The sequence below is a fragment of the Rhineura floridana genome, chromosome 14, assembly GCF_030035675.1.
Source record: "Rhineura floridana isolate rRhiFlo1 chromosome 14, rRhiFlo1.hap2, whole genome shotgun sequence".
Classification (NCBI taxonomy): domain Eukaryota; kingdom Metazoa; phylum Chordata; class Lepidosauria; order Squamata; family Rhineuridae; genus Rhineura; species Rhineura floridana.
In genome coordinates this window covers 8,679,465-8,701,112 of record NC_084493.1, presented here as the reverse complement: position 1 = coordinate 8,701,112, position 21,648 = coordinate 8,679,465, and the positions used below count along the sequence as shown (strand labels likewise).

Sequence of the window (21,648 nt, the reverse complement as noted above, 5' to 3'; positions counted from 1 at the left end):
TAAATTTAGTTTTAAATTGGGATAGAACAGCAAGTATCAAAGTTTAAATTCAAGCTCAACAATAGTACATCTATACTGCAAACACAAATTATAAGTAGCAAATTTATTGTTCTTAATATTTTTATCATATAGATAAACATGCTTAAAGTGATAGGAGAGGAAAAAAGGAGTGAGAGAAGATTGTTACAGTCATTTCCAGAGATAGCACTACAAACATTATAATATATAATTACATCTATTCCTAAACATTTACATTTCATCCACTAGATTACACGCATCAACTATATCCTGTACCCTTATTACAAAACAAGATAGAAACTAAACTCATACCATATTCTTCTGCTTATTCATACACACTATATTTAATATTATTAACCATTCTTCTGCTGTTTTGGGATTATCCTTTTCCCTATTATAATAAATAGCCATTCAAGTTGCTGTCAATAAGTCAGCTCTCATTTCCACATACTCCACAAAAAACAGTCTCCTTAAGACAGGGGTGTCTGCAAGGCCATTTTCTATGAGAGCTAATGGGTGATTGTGGTGTGTAATAATCAGGAAATATTTCAAAGGTTCTGCAGTTCTGCAACCAAGAGTGTACCATTTGCAGTTTTTAATTCAAAGCATAGTAACCTTGCAACTTACTGCCAAAGCTGAAGAGTAGAAACTAAAGATATTTTGCCGGAATTCTTTCAAGGCTTTTTTGAATACAACATCCACCAGAGTATCCTTCTTGCAGTCCTCGCTATCCAGATCATTCATCTGTGAAACACAGAATAAAGTTATGCTTCAATATTTATTGACCAAAGGAGAAGGGGGGGGGGAGAGGAGATGATGAGCTCAATTCCATCATGCTTTGTGTGAACTAATTACAACTTGTGACAGTCGAAAAGGAGATAACCTGGGGAAGGGAGCAGGTTTAGCCCCATGCCAAAGGGGGACTGAGAGAACAGTTTTTAACCATTGCTATGTGGAAGACTAACAAACTGCACTTGGCTATTATAGGGTTGGGAACATGCCCTCCACCCCTTTGTCAGAGGTCCTGCAGTAATGCACATGCAAGGTATTTTTGTGTGATGAGGACACAAAGACACACTACATCCCCACCTTCACTGAAATATCTCAAGGTTCTCCCTCCACAGGCATATCATCTGTCATATAATAGCAAGATGCCCATCATTAAAAAAACAATTTATAAGCATGACTGCTGATTTATAACATTAAGAGGAGCCCTGCTAGATCCAGCCATGGGATCAATCTAGCCCAGCATTCTGTTCCTCACAAAGTCCAGACAGATGCTTTCATGAAACCCACAAAACAGGGCTGCAGGCAATATCACATTCCGCACAGCTTTCGGTGCCTAACTGAAATTCAGTGGCATGTTCTCTCCAAATATTGTCTCACTTAGCTAGAATGGTTAATAGTGGTGACAAAACTATCCTTTGTGAGTTTGGTTACAAACTGGATGAAATACATGACTGTGGGAATGTCCATTTCTAAAAGAAAGTTACCTTTTTCAAGAGGAACTCATCCATGCTTTTCAAGTCACTGACACTGGTTATGATCTGAAGAGCGTCATTCTGCCAGTGTGCAGGCTCCATAGTTACACTGCTGATTTTCAGGCTGCGTTTTCGTTTCACTTTGGGAGATGGCTCTTTATTTTCCTTACATTCCCTTCGATAAATGCCAGACAACTCAGGACTCCTCGGAGGAGTAAGCTCTAAAGGTGCAAAGCAATGTATGTCACATCAAGAACTTCCTCAACAAAGAGCAGCTCTACGTTCTAGCTCAGACGTACATTGTAAACATCAGTGCTCCAATCCCAAAGCTCCTTATGCACCTGGAACCTTGATGTTATCTTGTTAAGTTGCTTTGAGACTTTTTCTTTTGTGTAAAGTGACTAACAAATGTAATACATACAAATAATAATGATGCGCACACAAAGAGCTCCTGCATGCACAAAGGCTTCTCCATGCATTGCACTGTCAGGATCATTCTGGAGAATTTAAGATTCAAGGCAAATTATGGGTGGATACAGAATACAGCTAGAGAGGTAACTTAGCATAGTGCACTGGCAACCACTGCAATAACCTGGTCATCTGTATGGTCCTTTTAACAGTGAAGAGAATTTTGCCACTCTTTTGCTTTCCTGGATTTCTGCTCAAGTGTAGAAGAGTGACAACATTATCCTCACTACTTGGCAAGACAAGAAAGAACCAACTTACCAAGTGATAGGTTATGATTTGGCAAATGCATTTGTCTGCATTCACCCTGTATCAAGTCCTATGCCAAGACTCCTTTCCCATAAACAGTTTGGAACAAAACTGATTTGTCATAAAATGTACACGTACACAGTATACTGTACATGCACACACCTTTGCATCTTTGACTCGCCACTTAATATTTTCTCTGTGCCTCATATAAGCAATTCAATTTCTCAACACCTCACTATTAGAATTCTGTACAAAAAATGCCATGGTGCCATTCCTCTGTTTTTACCTTCTTCAAGATGTAGACCTGAAATAATCTCTCTTCCTGGTGCATCTTGATCAGGATACAACTCCAATAGCTCTGACTGGGTCGCAAGCTTCTCCCTGCTGGTTTTTTTCTCCCCCTGCCTCCCTTTCCCCCAAAATCTCATCTTGGCTCTTTGAGGCCTGTTAAAAGACAAATGATGAGAGATGTTACCTCAAGTCAGGCTGTATGTTTATTCCATGTGTTCTTGTTGCAATGTAAACATCGCCCCCTGCACCTTGACAAACTGTTACTTGAAAAATGGTAAGAAATTAATGTAAGTAAAAATATTCAACCCCATGCATTCAAGTCTATACAGTATCACACTCTGAGTTTGGTAGAATAAGATTCAAACATGCATAATGGGTGATGTATAGTACACACACAGGGCTTCACCACCTGAGTTTTCAATATGGGATTTGTTTGATGGCACTCCATGTCCAAACAACCACATTATCAGGAAGGTTTGTTCTTTTAATGTGGATCATTGCATTCTTCTCATCTCAATTACAGGCATTTGAACTGGCCCTATAATAAAGCCATTAATTCTCAGGAAGATTTGTCAACCAATCAAGTCAGCTAATGTTGCAGTGCTTAAATTGCTACCTGCTGCTATTAAGTCAGAGTGCCTCTCTTTTATATAGGATCTTATATTCTGTATCCCCAATAAGATCAGGTTGTTTGAATGCCATTCTTGCATTAAATGCAGCCCTTTTAGTATAGATGTAATGCAGGGCCTTCTACTGAGGAAGAGGAAGCTCTCCCCTGCCCTCCCTATCACAGGCTACGTCTCTCTTGGCAGGGCCAAGAGACAGTCTTGCCCTCCCCACCAAATTTCAGCCTATCTTCATCAAACACTATAACCAGAGTCAGCTACACACCTTCTCATTTGTGTTGGCTGACATTGCTGGTGATTATAGGGATGTATTTGGTAGCCAATTAAATTCTGCTTTAGCTGAGAAAAGCCTCAGACATTGCATGCAGTGGTGTGAATGACTTGTACTCGTTCCCTTCTTTCTTTACTTGTGTAGGTCTGAAGTTGCCACTCACACAAATTACCTCCTTAGAGGTAATCTATGATATTTGAGAAAATCTGCAATACAGTGTTGGTTTACACTATTCACTTTTCTTTGCTGTTATACTGCTGGGTGACACAGATGCAGTCAGGCTCTTGTACTACCAGACTCAAAGTCTCTGCCATGCGATGAGCTGCTTGTTAATTTTTCAAAGCTAAACACTTCCCTTTTATCATAACTGCTTTGTTAATCTGCATGAATTTAACCCCAAGACACAAAACAGACCAGCTCCCTGTGAAAACTCATTTGCAAAATAACTCATGTAGAGAAAAATACATCAGTTGTGAAAACATCTTGTAAAAAAAGTTATTGTAGACAAATGCTTCTGGTCATTTGGATTCAGTTTAAATTAAAGCAGATTGATTTTATGGTACAAATTGTCCTGGGATAAACTGTTTGAAATAAATCTTAGAATGTTCTACTTGCCACAGGTTTTTAGGCTGATCATTCCACGCATATGCAGTTCCCATGTCAAGAGAACAAACTCTGCAAATGGAGCCAGACATTTAAACATTTTCTTTCTTAATTAATCTCAAATCTGCATCAATGCACCTTTCAAATGGATGAAGTTTTATGCAAACATGAAGACAGGGTATATAGATGACCAGAACAGCTTTCTGAAATAAATCCATGTAAAGGAAATAAACTGTGCATACTAAGGAAAAAGAAAATCAGAAGCAACTTTATCTTCCCCTTCTTTTTGCTAGACCTTTGATACCTTCCATCTGTAGCTACAGTCTTCTGTGCAGCTGCCAGTTTTCCAATCTCTCCTTGAGACATTGTTTTGTGAAGCTTTGTTTGGCCTTCACTTGATGTGAAACGCTGCAGCATCTGCAACAATTATAAGCACAATAAATATTCAAAACCCACAGTGTCATTGGATAACTGCAAGGTCACAGAATCATCTTACAATGGTTGAGATATTTAAGCTGCTGCAGAGAACACCACTCACTATGAAAAAGATGCTTTCAGGAAGGGGGGCTTGCCTTGACTTCTGCTTGGTTGCCAAAGAATCAGCTATATAACAAAAGCATCTACAGGTCCCTTGTTACAGAAGAATGAAACATGCAATACACCAGTCTTCCACCACTATTGGCTCAGAAAGTCAATAGCAGAGAAAACAGCAAGGAGCTCCCTATTTTTCTTTTTTGTCTAATGTATTTTTGGAAGCTGCCAGTTGGTGCCTATGGATTCGAGTTATACTTCTTAAAATGTTTCACACCCTCCTTATAAGGTGCTGTTATGGTAGAGGGGCTTGTTATAACAACTTTTCTGGGCAGAATTGTGGGAAGGAATGTTTATTGGAAATTCAGATATGAGAAAAACACAGAGATTTATTGGAAATGATATTTTTAATTGGGATTGAGTAAGGAGGCTGGAATAAGAGAAATGGGAGGGAGAAGCGATGGAGCCCTCCTTCCCGCCAATCAAAATCAATGGGCTGTGTATTTTCAATTCCAATAGTGACACTGAACCAGTTCTGCTAAAAAATTAAAAATAAAACAAATAATCATAACTTACTCTCCCTTACTCATCCTGTTCCCCATCACTGAGCTAAAATGGACCAATGGTCTAATGGTATAAGGATTCTTCCTGAGATCCTATGAATAAAATCAAATTTACTGTTCAACTCTAGTTCTGCAATTTCATGCTGGATTCTTCCTTTACTTTTTTCAGTTTAAAATTTTCAGATCAGCAGCAGCAGCAGCAGAGGAGTGTTCTCCCTCTAGTTTTTGAAACTTGCTATTTTGATGTAATTTCATGTCCGTTGGGACCCAGTGTTTACAATTTTTCGCTGCACCAAGGAATAAACTATATGCTACATGTATCAGATGAAGTGGACACTAGTCCATAGCAACTTGTATCACAACAAGTCTGTTAGGTTTTAAGATGCCCCAAGACTATCTTATATACAATATGTCCTTTGGATTCCAGTTAACTGATCAATTACCTTCCATTTTCTAAAGTAATTAGTCCCTGAAGGTGGTAGTTCACCTAGTGGATTTTTCATGATAAATCATGCTGAATTTGGAGCAACTGACAAGTGAAAGAGGAACAAGTGTAATTTCACTTAAGGGTTATCATTCAAGTAACTGGCAGGATTTGGCTCAATGTTTCAGTTTTCAGTGTAAGTGAACTTTGAGGAAGCACCTAACAATGCAAGACTGTTTAGATTGATATAGTTATGTTGAGAGAGCATATGAGAACCTCACCAAAAATCTGGTAAGATACCAATTAGATAAAAATTGCTAGGATCTGGCTCAATGCTGTGTTAATGCACTTTTGTAAGAAGCATTTATTATGCCATATGGGATACTAAGGCAAGTTTCATTTTAACCTATTACTCAAAACAATAGAATGTATATACTATACAGAAATATTCCATTAATTGCCTTAAAGGCTGTAGAGGACCTGCTTACTTATTATGCCTGTTTTCTGAAAAGACAAGATTCCAGAACAGCACTTCTGGAAGCAGTCAATCAAGGCTCACCTTTTTGCAGCAAAGCTTGAACCTTGTTATTCACCCTTGGAAATCAACCCTCATACTTTTCATTCCCAACAAGGAAGAGAGAATGGCGACACTATAGCTATAATTGTTTTCCTGACTCTTCTGGAAAATAGCAGCCTAGGAAACCCGCTCAATCTCCATGCTTTGTGAGAAGATGAATGGTAACCTCTGCATACATCTCTAACTGCAACAGATTAGGGAGGATAACTGGTTCAATCTCCCAACTTCTCTACATACTGAAAATTGTTCTGGAGCTCCATCACTATTAAACTCCATTTATAAGCCACTATAAATTCCATCACCATACACCACTTAGAGATGAATATAATTAAGCTGTATATGCAGTGTCAAAATAAATAACATAAAACAAAGATTAAAGAAGACTTTCCTGCCACATAAAAAAGTTGGATTTTCCCCTGAATTTGCATTCCCAAGCATACAATCTATTCAAAAAATATAACTTGTGAGGCAAAACTAATAAAAATGGTAAAATAAGGCTTTCTCAATGCTATGCAATGCAGAACACTATCAACTTCATTTTTAAATAATGAGTTTATTTATATTCATGTACTGTATACACTGCTATGCAAAGTTGGTTGCTGCCAAGAAACAGATGTTAAATCCTGTGCAGCAGTGGATTAGGACTGCGGTGGCCCATGCCCTGCCTTGCCATGGCCAGCTGCACTAGTCAGCTATCACTTAATCAGATTTGTTTATTTAAATCAATGCCATGCCTAAGATTACTTTAATATACTCAAAAGTGAATGATAAATGCACAACTTTGTTGGTTTTGTTCACTAGCAACTAACTGGTGCAGAGGCAATAATCTATTTTGTTCCTCTCATGAAAACAATCAACTCTGCATATAGTTGGATTGTCTGACTTCCCTGCTTCTTGTGCTGAAAGCTCAAGATAAATATCCAACATGCTTGTGTGCTCAGTGAATATACGCTGATGTCCCTTCCTATATCCACTATTGTGTTGCAGGTTGCTTTATTACTTGATTAAAAATCAGCCTCTTCAAAGGCTAGTCATTATCTGAACACTAATGAACTGCAAGAAAAATGGTCAGTACGACACAGACTATATCCTATTCCAAGCAGGCAGGTTAGAAAGAGAAACTGGCCCTGAGATACAAAGGTAAAAAACTACAATCTTTAGGAAAGCAGTTCTGATTTAGTCCTGAAATACAAAATACACAAGGGGAAAAATAATCACACTTCCCTTCCAGGTTCACCTGTTTATACAGTATTGTTTATACACATGTACCTGCTACCCATATGTACACGTTTATACCGTTTTCATATGTAATAACGAGAATGTAATTCAGCATAAGCTAAAAAGCAGAGCTTGCGTGTGCAAGCAGCTAATCCAAAGTAGGTGTGACAAAGTACCAGTGAAAAAGCTGGTGGAGCACCAAGGGTAGCATAGGAAGAAAGAGAAAGTCAAATGGGATGAGGTCTAGGACTATTTGCATGCAAATCACACCTGTTAACAGTGGGATCATAATCAGATGAGCATTTTGAAAAGTGGCAGGAATGAGGCTCCTTCTGAGCATGGAGCTCTCCAAGCAAACAGTAAGCCCAGCACCCTTTGCACAGCAGTGATTCCCAGTGTGAAAGGCTTTACTGATAGTGGAACTAGTGCTTTGTAACAGGTAAGCCTCCAAGAACATAGCACATTTCCTGTGTGTGCAAGGGAGAAAGCTTAAAGCTACTTCACTACCCTCAGCTACCTTTACCCACTCATCATTTGTGTGTGGCAATTACAAGAACAACTGGATCAATGAAGATGTTAACCACCTGCTCTGGTACCAGTTATGTGATACCACTGCATTCCCAAAGTTATCTCCATTATTAGCCCGATAATAAGGAATATGTAGAGACAGAATAGCACGGTCACCTCCCTCTGATAAACAAGATGGGAAAATGAGGCTGAGAGAACACTTACAAGGCCACACATATTCACTCACACGTTGAATACGCCTGGGATAGTGTTGATGTTTTCAAGGAAGTGTTTGTTTCATCCAGGGCTGAGCGAGACCAACTCTGCCTCCCTTCTGAACAAAACTATGAAAGATCTTACTACCTGCAATTGTGCAGATGCACTGGGTGAAGGAGCCCCTTCCCAAAGAGACTATATCATCTGGCAGTGAGTGGTGCTCAGCAGCCATTTCTGACATTTTGAATTAAGAGTATTATGAGTTTAAACTGAACTGTATTAACTGTAGCTAAATCTGGTTTTCCTTTATATACTTTGATATTATTATAGTGACGGAAATGTTCGCTAGTGTTTAATGCTATTATTATTCTGAGCTGCCTTGAGCTCAATGTTATATAAATATTAAAATATTTGGCAGCAACCCTCCTTAGCCAAGCGCTAGGAATTGCTAGAGGAAGGCAAACCCACTCGCTCACACTGGGGTATGTATGTGTTTAGTGTGTCAGAAAACACATTTAAGATATGGGCAATCTTCCTCTACAGCCCATCTAATTTCTTTGTATCACTTTTGAGGTCCATCAACGGCCTCTAAAGCATCCTTCCCCAGACTAGTGTCCTCCAGATGCTTTGGAATTCCCACTGGCCTCAGTCAGCATGGCCAATGACCAGAGATGATGGAGTTGCAGGCCAAAACATTGGGGGCACCAGGTTGGTGAAGGCTGTTTTAAAGACTACAGGTTTAGCTGGCTACCCAGAACACTTGGGCAGGTAATGCTTAATTTCTGAGGGTTTTATGACAGCAACATAATGCTACCTGCAGTAAGTGCATAAACCAAAATCTGTGCAAAATTATTTTAGGTAAGGAACTGCTTGAGTTCTGTGAAGTGCACAATGCAGAAGTAGTATAAAACGAATTTCTGACTCAGGCCTTCCAGCTTGTCTTTCTCAGGATAGAGAACTAGGATTGCCTCAATCTATGGCAAGACATTCTTCCCTTAAAATTACTGGATCACACTACAAGACTACACAAGATTTTAGATTGGCCAAACTGTGTTTACTTGAACAGTCTGTCAAAAACTACCCTTATTTGGGGTTTCCTGGTTGCATCTGTAATTGACTGCATGCATCATTATGAATTTTGAAGGGGATTTGCTACAAATGAAGCTTTGGCAGTGGAAGCTCAAACAAACAAGCTTGATGCCACATACCTGGACATAGCCCAAGCTCCCATGGCTTCAAGTACTTAAAAGCACTCATTGCCGTGAAGGCTAGTAAATGATTCTGAACCTCAGGAAATTAAGAAAGACTTTCCATGGCTATGGCATAAAGACAATTCCACCACCACTTTTAGAGGTACACTATGCCCCTTTCAGTTCCAGTTTCTCTATTTGAAGAACAGGCAAGCTGAAGAACTTTCCTCTCATTTATTGTTCTCTAAACTTGGAGGGCAAACCCCACTCTAGCATCATCTGTCTTATTTTATTTGAGTTTGTCATCTGCTGAAAATATTTATTTCACCAAGTATTTTAGACAATTAATTTGATTCAATGTTAGTCATTTGCTCTGTATTTTATGATTTTACAGTGGTTTAATGATTTCATTGTATTCCATCATGATATTTTTTATGAGTTGGCAGTTTGTAAATAAAATAAAATAAATGTGTCAGGGATGGAAAGCAGGTTTTGCCCCAATCAGAAGGGCGCTCCCAAGAGCAAAAGAGCTTTGCCCCCTAAGATAATCATGTTTCGCAGTCAAGGATGCCACTGGTGTGGCTAACCCTGTTCCCTGCACCTGAAAATTCCTGTATCTGGGTTCTACTTCATGCTCATGCTAAATCAGGATGCAATGCTGGTAACTGGCAGAGAAATGGCAATAGTCTAACTCAAAGTGGCTACCTTGTATTTCAGAAGCTATCCTTTACCAAGTCCATCCTAAGATGTCCTCAGACTTTTTGATGCAAGCTGTTCTCTTTTCAGCACTTGTTTAAAACATTTTTGTTTAGGCTAGCCTATCCAGACATGAAGCAATTGAGATTAAAACATGTCTTTTAGTCTACTGTTGATTTGAATTATATTTTGAATGTTTTTAAAAACCTGTTTTAACTGTCTATTACTGATAATTTTCATGTTTTATTTTAATTTTTATTGTTTGTAAATCACTTAGAGGATTTTATGAATTTTATATAAATTTTGCTAAATAAAAAAAATAAGCAAGCATGCTCGTGACTATGTTCTTGGAGGTTACCCGCTAACTATTACAAGAAGGGAGAAACAGCAGTGGAAGGTGTCAGTACAGCTACTTGTTAGCCAAGAGATGCTCCCACACAGCTGCTTGCTGGATGAATTACCATTTCAGAGTCACTGTGACAGGGCTGCCCAAGTCTGGCTGCGCAGCCGGGCTCAGGGTGAGGAGGTTGGTCAAGGGAGAGAAGGAATTCAAAACTGTCATCGCAATCCTCTTCCTCCGTGTCCCCCTCCCAATCAGCAAAAGCACCTCTAGTCAAGAAATCAGAGCGTGTCCGTGCCATGCGGGCTTTCTTTTTATGGGCTGGTCTGGAGACCTGCTTGATACCAAACGATAAAACAAACAATGTGAAAATGTTTTAAACAAACAAAAAAGACAACAGGTGATTCTGCTAGTTTTTAAGTCAAACAAAAGGGAACATGCAACTGTAAGGATTAAAATAAAATGCCAATTCCAAAGTGCAACAGTTATTAGGGAAAAAAGTTAACAAGTTGGCAACCAATGACACAAATGAAGGACAGCACAAAGAAAATGTAATAGAAGCTGATAAAAATAATGTAAAAAACCCCAGAAAAAGCACAATTGCCTTTGGTGCAGCTTATCTAAAGGGTCAATATAGGGAAGAACATGGACCTAGTTCTCACTGAGATGGTAGAACTGTGGCTGGGCTACACTTCAAACTCCTCCTCCATATAAAATATTCCCTCCATATAGGAAACTAGGTGTCAGAGAGAAGGATCTTTGCTCAGCTTTTTCCTGAACATGCTAGTTTTCTATCTACAGAGATTTGTTTGTTGAAAGACCATTCACTTAATGTGATCCTCCACCTGCAGTCTTAAGTAGTACAGCTCAGAAACAGCCTTACCATCTCAGTGAACACCAAGCAAATGGTTCACCTTTGTACTGCTGTGTATAGAGTGCTCTTAAATCCTTCAACTCCCCTACTGATAAAATCTTGTGCCCCTGCCCTCACCTTTACATATGCTCTTATATTACCAGTACCCACTCTTTACAGTTTTGGAAGGTAGCCAGCAGAATAAAAAACTCTATCAAGGAGAAAATGTTGTTGCTTACCTCTCCCCTGCCTTGTCCAGGAACCTTTAATGGCTTTCTGTGCTCTTCTTTTGGAAGAAGCTGACGTGCTGAAGATTCTTTGCTGAAACGAGAAAACAAAATTATTTTAAATTCATCCAAAACAGATCCTATAAATATTTAAGGATGCATAGCTTGGGAAAGGCACCATCAAGTCACTAACTGTAATTCTGGACTCGTGTTCAGATAGCGGTGTGCAACATTTGCTGATCACAAGCAAATACATTAAATAGACAGCTTCCAACACAGAGGAGTGTCAAGTTGTGATCCTTGAAGCACAAGTGCAATCTCATGTACCTTCATTGCTATTCTGCTCAAACATATAAAAAAGAGAACCATCATGCAGACTGGCCCCCTAGATTGGGTGCACAACAAACAAAAGAGGAGAGGATGCAGGTAAGTTGTTTGGGGCACAGAATTCAGCATCCTGAAAATACTATTTTAGCAAGCTTCTAGGGTTGTAGTCAATGTCAGTCCTAAGAATAGGCCCATTAAAATTAATTGACATGACTAACAGGTTCATTAATTTTAATATGTCTACTTTGAGTAGGATACAACCTCTAATCTTTGTGCTGGAAAGATAGGCTAGAGAGTGATGATACTAACCAGATATCATAAGAACATAAGAACATAAGAAGAGCCTGCTGGATCAGGCCAGTGGCCCATCCAGTCCAGCATCCTGTTCTCACAGTGGCCAACCAGGTGCCTGGGGGAAGCCCGCAAGCAGGACCCGAGTGCAAGAACACTCTCCCCTCCTGAGGCTTCCGGCAACTGGTTTTCAGAAGCATGCTGCCTCTGACTAGGGTGGCAGAGCACAGCCATCATGGCTAGTAGCCATGTTCAATGTTCAAAGTGCTTCACATACATTATTGTAATCCAGAAATGGAAACAAACGGCCTTCCAGTTGCTGCTAGACTACAACTCCCATCAGCCCCAGCCAGCATGGACAATCATCAGGGAATAAGGGAGCTGTAGTCCAATATCTGGAGGACCACATGTTCTGTAAGTCTGTTGCAATCCTTACAATAGCCATTTAAGGTAGATCAGTATGATTATTTCCATATTGTGGGACAGGTTAGTTTCAGAAACTAACAAGGACCAAATAAGAGGACAGACATTTCAGCCCTCTGAATAGGTTCTTAATCCTCACTATATATAGAAGAAACCTAGATTATGAAAAACAGAATATATGGAAAACCACTCAAACTGAGTATTTCAATTAGGTTGAAGAATTTGGGGGGCAGAATATTGATTTGTCAAGTCCAGAGTATAACATCCCCCACCCCTAGCATCAACAGGTATATAGACAGCCCTTCTCGTCATTAATACTGGGTTGGAGGTAACTTACAAATGCTCCTATGTAAGAAAGGATGAGGGGAAAGCCAATATGCATACAGATGGAAAAGAAAACAGAACATACAATGTATACTAAAAATAGAACCTATTTTTAAAGAACACGAATAGAACAATAGAAGTATGAAAGGTAAACTAAAGGTGTCCCCGCAGTTATAGTGCGAGTCATTTCCGACTCTTAGGGTGACATCTTGCGACGTTTACTAGGCAGACCGTATATATGGGGTGGGATTGCCAGTTCTGTCCCCGGCCTTTCTTTACCCCCCAGCATATGCCGGGTACTCATTTTACCGACCACGGATGGATGGAAGGCTGGGTAGACCTCGACCCCTTTTACTGGAGATTCGACTTCCTCCTTCCGTTGGAATCGAACTCCTGCCGTGAGCAGAGCTTCGGTTGCGTTACCACCGCTTACCACTCTGTGCCACGGAGGTTCTTTACTAGTACATTAACAATCCATCTCCCAGGTGTAGTATGCCATTTTGATGTTGACAGCTTGTATGCATATTGGCATTTTCCTTGTATGTTGCTTTCCTGGGGGAGGAATCTCTTTTTGTTTTTGTTTTCCTCCAAGCTGTTATCGTTTTCAGGAGGGCTCAGGTAACAGTTTCATGAAAATTGTAAAGGAAATACTGCAAGCTTATACTCACTTAAGACCCATGTGACTATCCTTTGGGGTAAAGAAAATGGAACCACGTCTGGTCTCGCTAGAAGAAGTATCAGTGCCCTGGCGAGGAATTCGGGGCAACCGGAATCGTTTCTCTCTTGCAGGTGGATTGCTCAAGCCTTCCTGAGATTCAGTACCCACTTGCAAGTTCAACTGATCTGCTCCAGAAGACTCCTGGACAACTGGAGTCTCACCTTCCTTTTGTTCCAGGAACATGATGATAGTACTTTCCTTCTGGGCTTTCTGGCAAGCAGGTGGGGTTCCTTTTTTGGTTACAATAAGATCTTTAATATCTACCAATGAAGTGGGTTCAGTACTTGTAAGATAGTGGTCCTCTTTGTCCTGGGGATTCACAATGAGGAGAGACTGAGGCCTGCCTATTTTGTTTGGTGACCTGAGAGAGGTTCCTTGGGAGGACTCCCTGTTCCTATTCTGTTCATTCTCTTGCCTCTCAAGCTCTTCAAAAACTTTACGTTGTTTCCCCAAGATTTCCTTCTGCTGTCGAATCTGCTCCATCATTTCTCTCTCATTCTGCAATTGCTTTTGTTTCTGTCGCTCTTCCTTCTCCACATTTAGCTTCTCCAGCTTCTTGATAATCGACTCAGAAGACAGCATTTCTGAAGTAGTAAGAAGTGATCCCTCTTCTCCTCTGAAAGAAGGCCGGCATTCCCCATGAAAGGCTCTGTTCTGCTCTGCCCTTTCCAATTCAGCATTTTGCTTGACTTCTGGGAAGAAAAACTTGCCCCCTACTTCCTTTCGTTTGTTCCTCAGGTTATTCTCTATAACCGAATGGCCAGTTTTCAGATTATCCTGTGGTGGCAGGTAAAATGTAGGAAGGCTACTTGAAATTAGCGGCTCTCTTGCATGCATGTTATAGAGAACACCGTGAGAATCACAGGCAGGCCCATCTTTAGCAGCAAGGCACTCTGGTAATTCAGAACTTGAGACTGACCTTTTTCTATCAGACACCTTTTTATTTACATCAGCAGCAAGAATGGGTATACCTTGAGCATTGCCAGATGTAGGACTATCTGGTAATGAGTCTCTGTGAACAGGGTTGTGTGGTAAGACAGGGTTCTGCTTGCTCTTCTGAGTCTCCTCATGGGTCAGCATCTCTAGACTTCCCTGAGAACTCTCACTCTCTGGAGTTTCTTGGGGAGACTTCATGCCTTCAGAAATTAACTCTGGGGACCACTGATGCTCCTCTGAGGGTGACGCCCCACCAGTGGACCGGACCTTAAGCAACTCCAAGCTAAAGATGGCCTGTTCCAATTCACGCATCCGCCGGCTCTCTCGTTTTGCACGAACTCCTTTTTTTTGGTTCAGGTCTTCTAACGACTTAGGTCTCTCTCTCACAAGAAGCTCCTCATCTAAGCTCTCTCCACTCTGAAAGTTGGCTCTCTTGTGGTGTTTGTTGTACAAAGACATAGAACTATCAGAGGGATCAAATTGACCCACCCTGTTTTCTATCACTGACTTATATTCTTCCACAGCCTTCACTCTCTCATCAAATGAACGATCTTCCCATTTGGTAGGGTCTGAACCCTTAATGTCTAAATTGTCAGCTGGTACCAGTCCATCCTCTTCTTTTACCATCATATTCCTCAATCTCTGCTCCTTTAAAGTTCTGAACCTATTTTTTTAAAAAAGAAAACAGATTTTGACTTTATTTGCTGCAAATTTGTCATCCTTCTCTTTATCAGAACCTCCCTTTCGCATCCAAGCTAGTTCTTCTAACAATATGGCAATATTACATGTACAATATTAGCTTTGTCACAAAGTTACACTGCAAAACAAAATTGACGAAAGATGCATGCTCAAGCCTGCGATGCCTTATCTCCTCAAAACTTAGCATTCAATTAGGGCTCAGTAAGTGTGACTTCAGTCTGGAAGAATACCCAATCACATACCCAATCACCAGTGTTACAGGATTAAGGTCTCTCTGACCATGTGCTGACAGCCTGTTTTCAAGGTAACAAAAGAGAATTCAAGATCTTTACCTGAAGGTAATTTCTCCTGGATGATAGTCCATCAAGTGGGTCTAGAGTGCCACCAGGTGCCTGCAGGCAGGAATTGCAGAACAGCTGAAAGGGGACAAGGTTTCCCTGGTCACATGACCCGCAGTTCATTTCATGGTGAGTCCCAAAGAAGGCTGTACCTGGATAAACGAAACAGACCAGAAAAAGAAACTTCTCCCTCATGATAGAAAAAGAACACACTCCAAGCAGTAGAAGATTAACTAGCACTGTATTGGGTACCACAAATACATAGCAGCAGCAAAGAAGAGCAAAAATGTACAGATGACAGCACCAGAAAAAACAGCCTTGTAGCCCTAACAGAGGACACAGAGCAATCACAGACAGTATTAACAGATGAGCAAACAGCATGCAATGAGCAGCCAAACTACTCACAACAGCAGGGTGGACCTTGATGGACTATCATCCAGGAGAAATTATGTTCAAGTAAGGACCAAGTCCTCTTCTCCCTGGATGACAGTCCATCAAATGGGATGTACTCAAGCAGTACTAAGCACCCTCAGGGAATAACATGTTGAAGCACATGTCGACCAAAGGCCACATCAGTCAAGGCATAAGCATCAACCTTGTAATGGTGAATGAATGAGTTGGGCAAAGACCAAGTTGCAGCCCTGCAAAGGAATATTAACAGAAAAGGCCACTGTACCTACTTCCGATTTCATGGAATGGCCAATGACCCCACAGGGAACACGTAAGTGCAAGCATTTGTAAACTTATTTAATACAGGCTCATAGCCAACACGAAAGAGTAGAATTGGAAGCTTTCTTTCCCAAACAACATGGATAAAAAGACAAATAAGGATTCAGTTAGTCTGATGTCCCTTGTGCAGTTGATACACACCTTTAACACACTCCGAATGTCAAGCGAGTGCTAAGCCTTCTCCAGAGGATGGACAGGATCCTTGCAAAAGGCAGGCAGAAAGAATTCTTGCTCTTGATGAAACATGGAGTTCACTTTAAAGGCAAAGGACGGAATCAGACGTAACACCACCCTATCCATATGGAAGACACAAAGATGCTTTGCCACAGACAATGCATTCAGCTCAGAAATATGTTGGGCTGACATAATTGCCACAAAAAATAGGACTTTAAAAGACAAAATCCACAACATACCAAATGGAGAGGTTCAAAGGGTGGATACTGAAGAGCAACCAACACCTTGTGGAGATTCCACAAAGGAAATCTGTGCATCACTGGAGGGCATCCCTTTCAGAAAACACTTGATCCATGGATAAAATGCAAATGACTGTGAGGAACTCAGCGAGAGGACCAAAGTCATGGCCAACATTTGTCCATGCAACATATTTAGTCCGAGGCCCAAATTAAGATCGTCCTGAAGAAAACGCAGAATTTGTGGCACAGAAGCTTCAAGGGGTGTAATGAGATTATGTGAACACCAAGTTACGAATGTGTGCCATGTAGAGCTATAGATCCACTTGGCAGAAGGATGGCAGGATGCCACAATTGTGTCAGTGACATCCTGAGACAACCCAGCTTCACTTAGGTAGCACCACTCAATCACCAAGCTGGATGAGATACCAGTCCTTGGGTCAGAAGATTCGGGTGAACAGAAAGAATCCAATGGTCCCGTCAACAGCCAGAGCATCTCGGAAAACCTGAGGTGGCGAGGCCAAAACAGAGCTATCAGGACAACTTCCACCTGTTCCTCCCATACTTTCCTCAGAATGCAAACAATGAGGGGGATTGGCGGAAAGGTGCACCTGGTTGGCCACTGTGAGAACAGGATGCTGGACTAGATGGGCCACTGGCCTGATCCAGCAGGCTCTTCTTATGTTCTTATGTTCTTAGAAGTCACTGGGGCCAAGAAACCGCCAAGGCATCCACTCCTGCCTCCCGGGATAATGGATAACATGAGAAAAACCTGCACATCTGATGATTGGACAGGGAGGCAAAAAGATCTGTGTGAAAAAAACTGTAACTTCTCTGGGGTTTGATAAACATTGAGTGGATGTATTATCCAGTCCCCTGTTTTGACCTGCTGTTGACTGAGCCAGTCCACAGTTGAATTCAGCCCTCCACTGAGGCGTTCAGACAGAACAGACTTGGTGTGGGTCTCTGCCCTGGACATTAGCTGGGCAGCCTTGGCCTGGAGGCTCCAAGACCACCCCCCCCCGCTGATTGACGTGGGCTTTCACAGCATTATTGTCCATGCAGAGGAGAACATGGCAGATATTGAAGCTCCGGATGAAGTACTGAATAGCCAATCTAGCAGTGCGGAGTTCCAGTCTATTGATGCTGTGAACTTTCCTCTGGCATCCACTGACCCTGAATGAACTCAAAATAATAGTGTGCTCCCCATCCGGACACAGTAATCACTGTGTGGTGGGGATCTGGAAATGAGTCTCCCATTGTAATGGGTAATGATGTCCACCACTGGAAGGACTCTTGGAGGACTGGTGGCTGCATGCGATGTCTGGTGTACATGATATCTTGCTGGTAGGGGGAGAAGCAACCATTGAAGCTGCCGCATATGATGATGGGCCCAAGGCACAATTTGTATCACCAAAATGAACAGGCCAAGAACTTTGGCTAGAAACATCAGGTCTGCCAAGGGTGCTGTCAGGAGGATCTCAGCAGCCTCACAGATTGCAGTCACACATTCCAGGGAGAGCAGGATCAAGGCAGCTAGAGTATCCAGAACCATCCCCAGATGTTAAAGCCTTTGTGTAGGCACCAGATGACTCTTGGGTTTGTTGACTAGGAATCCATGAGCAAAGAGGACATGAAAGCTGAGGCAAACATCTGTTTCTGTGTGAGCAGCACTTCAGAACAAATCAAAAGGTCATCAAGATATGGATAAAGATGGGACACCCCGGAGCCGGTGGTTGGCCACTAGGGTGACCATCACTTTCATGAAGACCTGAGCGGTGGAGGACAGTCTGAAGGGCATTGCCTGATATTGATAATGGCAAGCCCCTTATGCATAGCTGGGTTATTCCGTGTTGTGGGTGAATGGCACATGAAGATAGACCAGAGCTTGCAGGGCCTCTCTGCTGGATACGAGGGACTGCATCCTGAATCTTCTGTAATGGACAAACTGATTTAGAAATTTTAAATCTAAGATAGCTCTCCACGATTTGTCTCGTTTGGGCATGACAAAGAAAATGGAGTAAACTCCTAAGAATGATTTGTTGGGATGCACTTCCTTGATGGCTTGGATCAACAGATGGTGTTGAATAGCTTCCTCCACTGCCCAGCACTTCTGGAGGCAACTGGAGATGGGGGTGAGGAAAGGAAACAGTTGGGAGGAAAACTTTGAAGCTCTATCTTGTAACCTTCCTGAATCACTTCGAACACCCATTTGAGTTGATATGGCACCATGACTGGGAAAAAAGTAGCAGGCGTCCCCCCATTGAAGGGGTGTCACTGTCAGTATTGACAAGACTGCTGCTGCAATCCGCCACCTTTGGATCCTGAGGCACCACATAATCTCCCTCCAGACTGCGTTGGAGCATCAGAAACAGTTCTGGCCCCAGGCCTGTCTGCCAGAGCTGAGATCTCCTGGGAGGCGAAGCCATTTTGTGCTTTGATTTTTTAAGCGCCTTCCTGGGAGGCAAATCCATAAGCGGAGGGACCAATGGGGAAAGGGAAACAAGCTGCTGTGTTGGAGGAGTAGTGCGGGCAGAGCCCAAAGCTACTGCCTCAGAATGCTAGCCCATGGCAGTGGCCATTGAAGCAGTCTGGCTTTCAGCAACAGAGAGATTCATCATTGTACTCAACTTATGTACATGGGTTGTGGAGAAGAAAATGGTGAAGCCAGCTGTAACATTAAAAAGGCCCCGAGCACAAACGCCAGCAGCAGGCACTGATTCAGTCCAAAAATACTGAGTCCTGCTCCAATGTATCAGGAAGGTGACAGGAGAAAAGGCAGACAGACAGGAGAAGGGATTGTGGTTGTTTTTTAAAACGCAAGTGGAAAAGGAAAAGGTAAGTGAAGTTAGTGAGGAATGAAAGCTGAGGAAACCACTGCCTCCCAAAAGAAAGGAGGGAAGGGGTGCCAAGGGTAGTAACCAGGAGTGGAGGAAGAGTCGCCATTCATGAGGTTAGGCAAGAAAGGGAGATTCAGGAGCACATAAAAGTCACAATAAATTAGAAAAACCAAAGACTGAAGGAGCTTAAAGAGCAACTGCCTGGACGCGAGGCAGAAAATAAACTGGGGGTCACGTAACAAGGGCAACCTAATCCCGTTGCAGCTGTACTGCAATTCCTGCCTGGAGGCACTCTATACCTACTTGATAGACTATCATCCAGGGAGCAAAAGGCATGAGCAACTGATCCCCTGATAGCTGGGGAAAATAATGTAACAGCCTGGACAGAAGACAGTATCTTTTGAGATAAGAACTCCACATCCACCTAGAATAGCATAACACGTCTGGCACCACAGCCCCCACTTCTCCTTCCTCCTTGTCATTCTGAACTACTAGACTGATGTGGACAAGGTGCTCTCGATGATGCAGCCAGCAACATATCTTGACACTTGCCCTCTTGGCTTATTAAAGCTTGCTAAGGGGGTATGACTAAGTCGATCCAGGGGGTGGTCAATGCATCCTTGCAGGAGGGAGTGGTCCTGGCTCCCGGAAAGAGGTGGTGATCTGACTGCTCTTGAAAAAGCCCACCCTGGATTAGGGATGGATTCTCTTAATAGAATGCATTTTGTATGGTTTTTTTTCAGGAATACACTTTTTTATGCACACTTTCTCTTAATAAGTGCATTTTTGTAAATATTGGTTGGAGAAATTCAGATAAGTATTCTTTTCGAAGGATGGCTTGTTTTGGTTCTCATATTGTTTCGGAAATCATAAAGTGACAGATTCAGCTTTAAATGTGAACTGGTTTGTGACAACTACCACCCAGTTACCCAGTTTCTTTTTAAGGAAGGTGATCGAGACAGTTGTGGTGCAACAATTGGAAGCACTCTCGGATGAAACAGATTATCTTGAAACATTTCATTCTCTGTTCAGATCTGGGATCAAATCAGCCTTGAGTCAAGAGGAGGCCAGAGGAAGTGTGACCCTGTTATCTTTATTCAGTCTCTCGGTGGCTTTTGATCCCATTGACCATGGTATCCTTCTGAGCTGACTTGGTGAGATGGGTATCAGAGGCACTGTTTTACAGTGGTTCTGATCCCATCTCCAGGGCTGATTTCAGAGAACATGATTGGGTGATTGTCTTTCAGCCCCCTGGCAGTTGTGCTGTGGGGTGCTGAGGGTACCATCTTGTACCCAATGCTGTTTAACATCTATATGAAGCCTTTGGGAGAGGTCATTGGGAGATTTGGAGTGAGATGTCAGAACTATGCTGATGATACTCAGCTCTATTTCTCAGCAACATCTGAATCGGAAGAGGCTGTGCAAATCCTGGACTAGTGCCTGGACTCAATAGTGGGCTGGATGAGGGCCAACATACTGACTTGGAATCCTAGAAAGATGGAAGCACTGATGGTAGGTGGTTCTCAAATCTGGATAGTTGGTCAACTGCCTGTTTGATTGGGGTTGTACTCCCCCTGAAAAATCAGGCCCGTACTCTGGGGTTGTTCCTGAATCCATCTTTGTTGTTAGAGGCCCAGGTGACCTCAGTGGCTAGGACAGCCTTTTACCAGCTTCAGCTGATACCACAGTCATGTCCGTTTGTGGACCATGCTAGCCTAAGCAATGTCGTCCATGTGCTGATAACCTCAAGGCTGGATTACTGCAGTGCATTCTTTGTGGGGCTGTCCCTAAGACTCATCTGGAAGCTGCAGCTGGTGCAAAATGGAGCAGAACATCACCAACATGTTACCCCACTGCTAAAAGAAGTGCACTGGCTGCCAATTAGTTACCGCGCTAAGTTCAAAGTGCTCGTTTGGGTGTATAAAGCCCTATTCAGTTTGGGACCAGGAAACCTGAAACATCATCTCACCCCTTATATACTCAGTTGATCACTGCACTCTGCAGGTGAATGCCTCCCGCAGATACCATCTCAACCATTCTGCACAACATAGGAAGTGGGCCTTCAGAGTTTTGGCATCTACACTTTGGAATTCACTCCCCTTAAATATTAGACCTCTCTCTTTCAACAAGCCTTCTAAGTAGAGATCATTATCCCAGTCTGCCTCTGCTGGATTTGTTTGACATGATTTATCACTCGTACTTTGCTGCCCTGAGGTCACCTTGGGAGGAAAGGTGGGATATAAATTAAACAAATAAATAGATAGGTA

The 21,648-nt window shown here is 42.1% G+C and overlaps 1 protein-coding gene across 7 annotated transcripts in view; it reads right to left on the bottom strand.

The window, feature by feature from the left end:
* Positions 1-21,648, bottom strand: part of MYO9A (myosin IXA) — a 160,740-nt gene that overhangs the window by 23,744 nt on the left and 115,348 nt on the right. For 4 of the 7 annotated variants that reach the window (XM_061595942.1, XM_061595939.1, XM_061595937.1 and 1 more), the window contains 7 exons: positions 13,380-15,029; positions 11,359-11,440; positions 10,388-10,603; positions 4,309-4,421; positions 2,500-2,657; positions 1,512-1,720; positions 646-762 (listed from right to left, as the gene is read on the bottom strand). In XM_061595942.1, coding sequence (XP_061451926.1) covers positions 646-762; positions 1,512-1,720; positions 2,500-2,657; positions 4,309-4,421; positions 10,388-10,603; positions 11,359-11,440; positions 13,380-15,029 — 2,545 coding nt within the window. The remainder of the gene's footprint in view (positions 1-645; positions 763-1,511; positions 1,721-2,499; positions 2,658-4,308; positions 4,422-10,387; positions 10,604-11,358; positions 11,441-13,379; positions 15,030-21,648) is intronic. The other 3 variants (XM_061595938.1, XM_061595941.1, XM_061595944.1) reach the window with 3 other exon arrangements.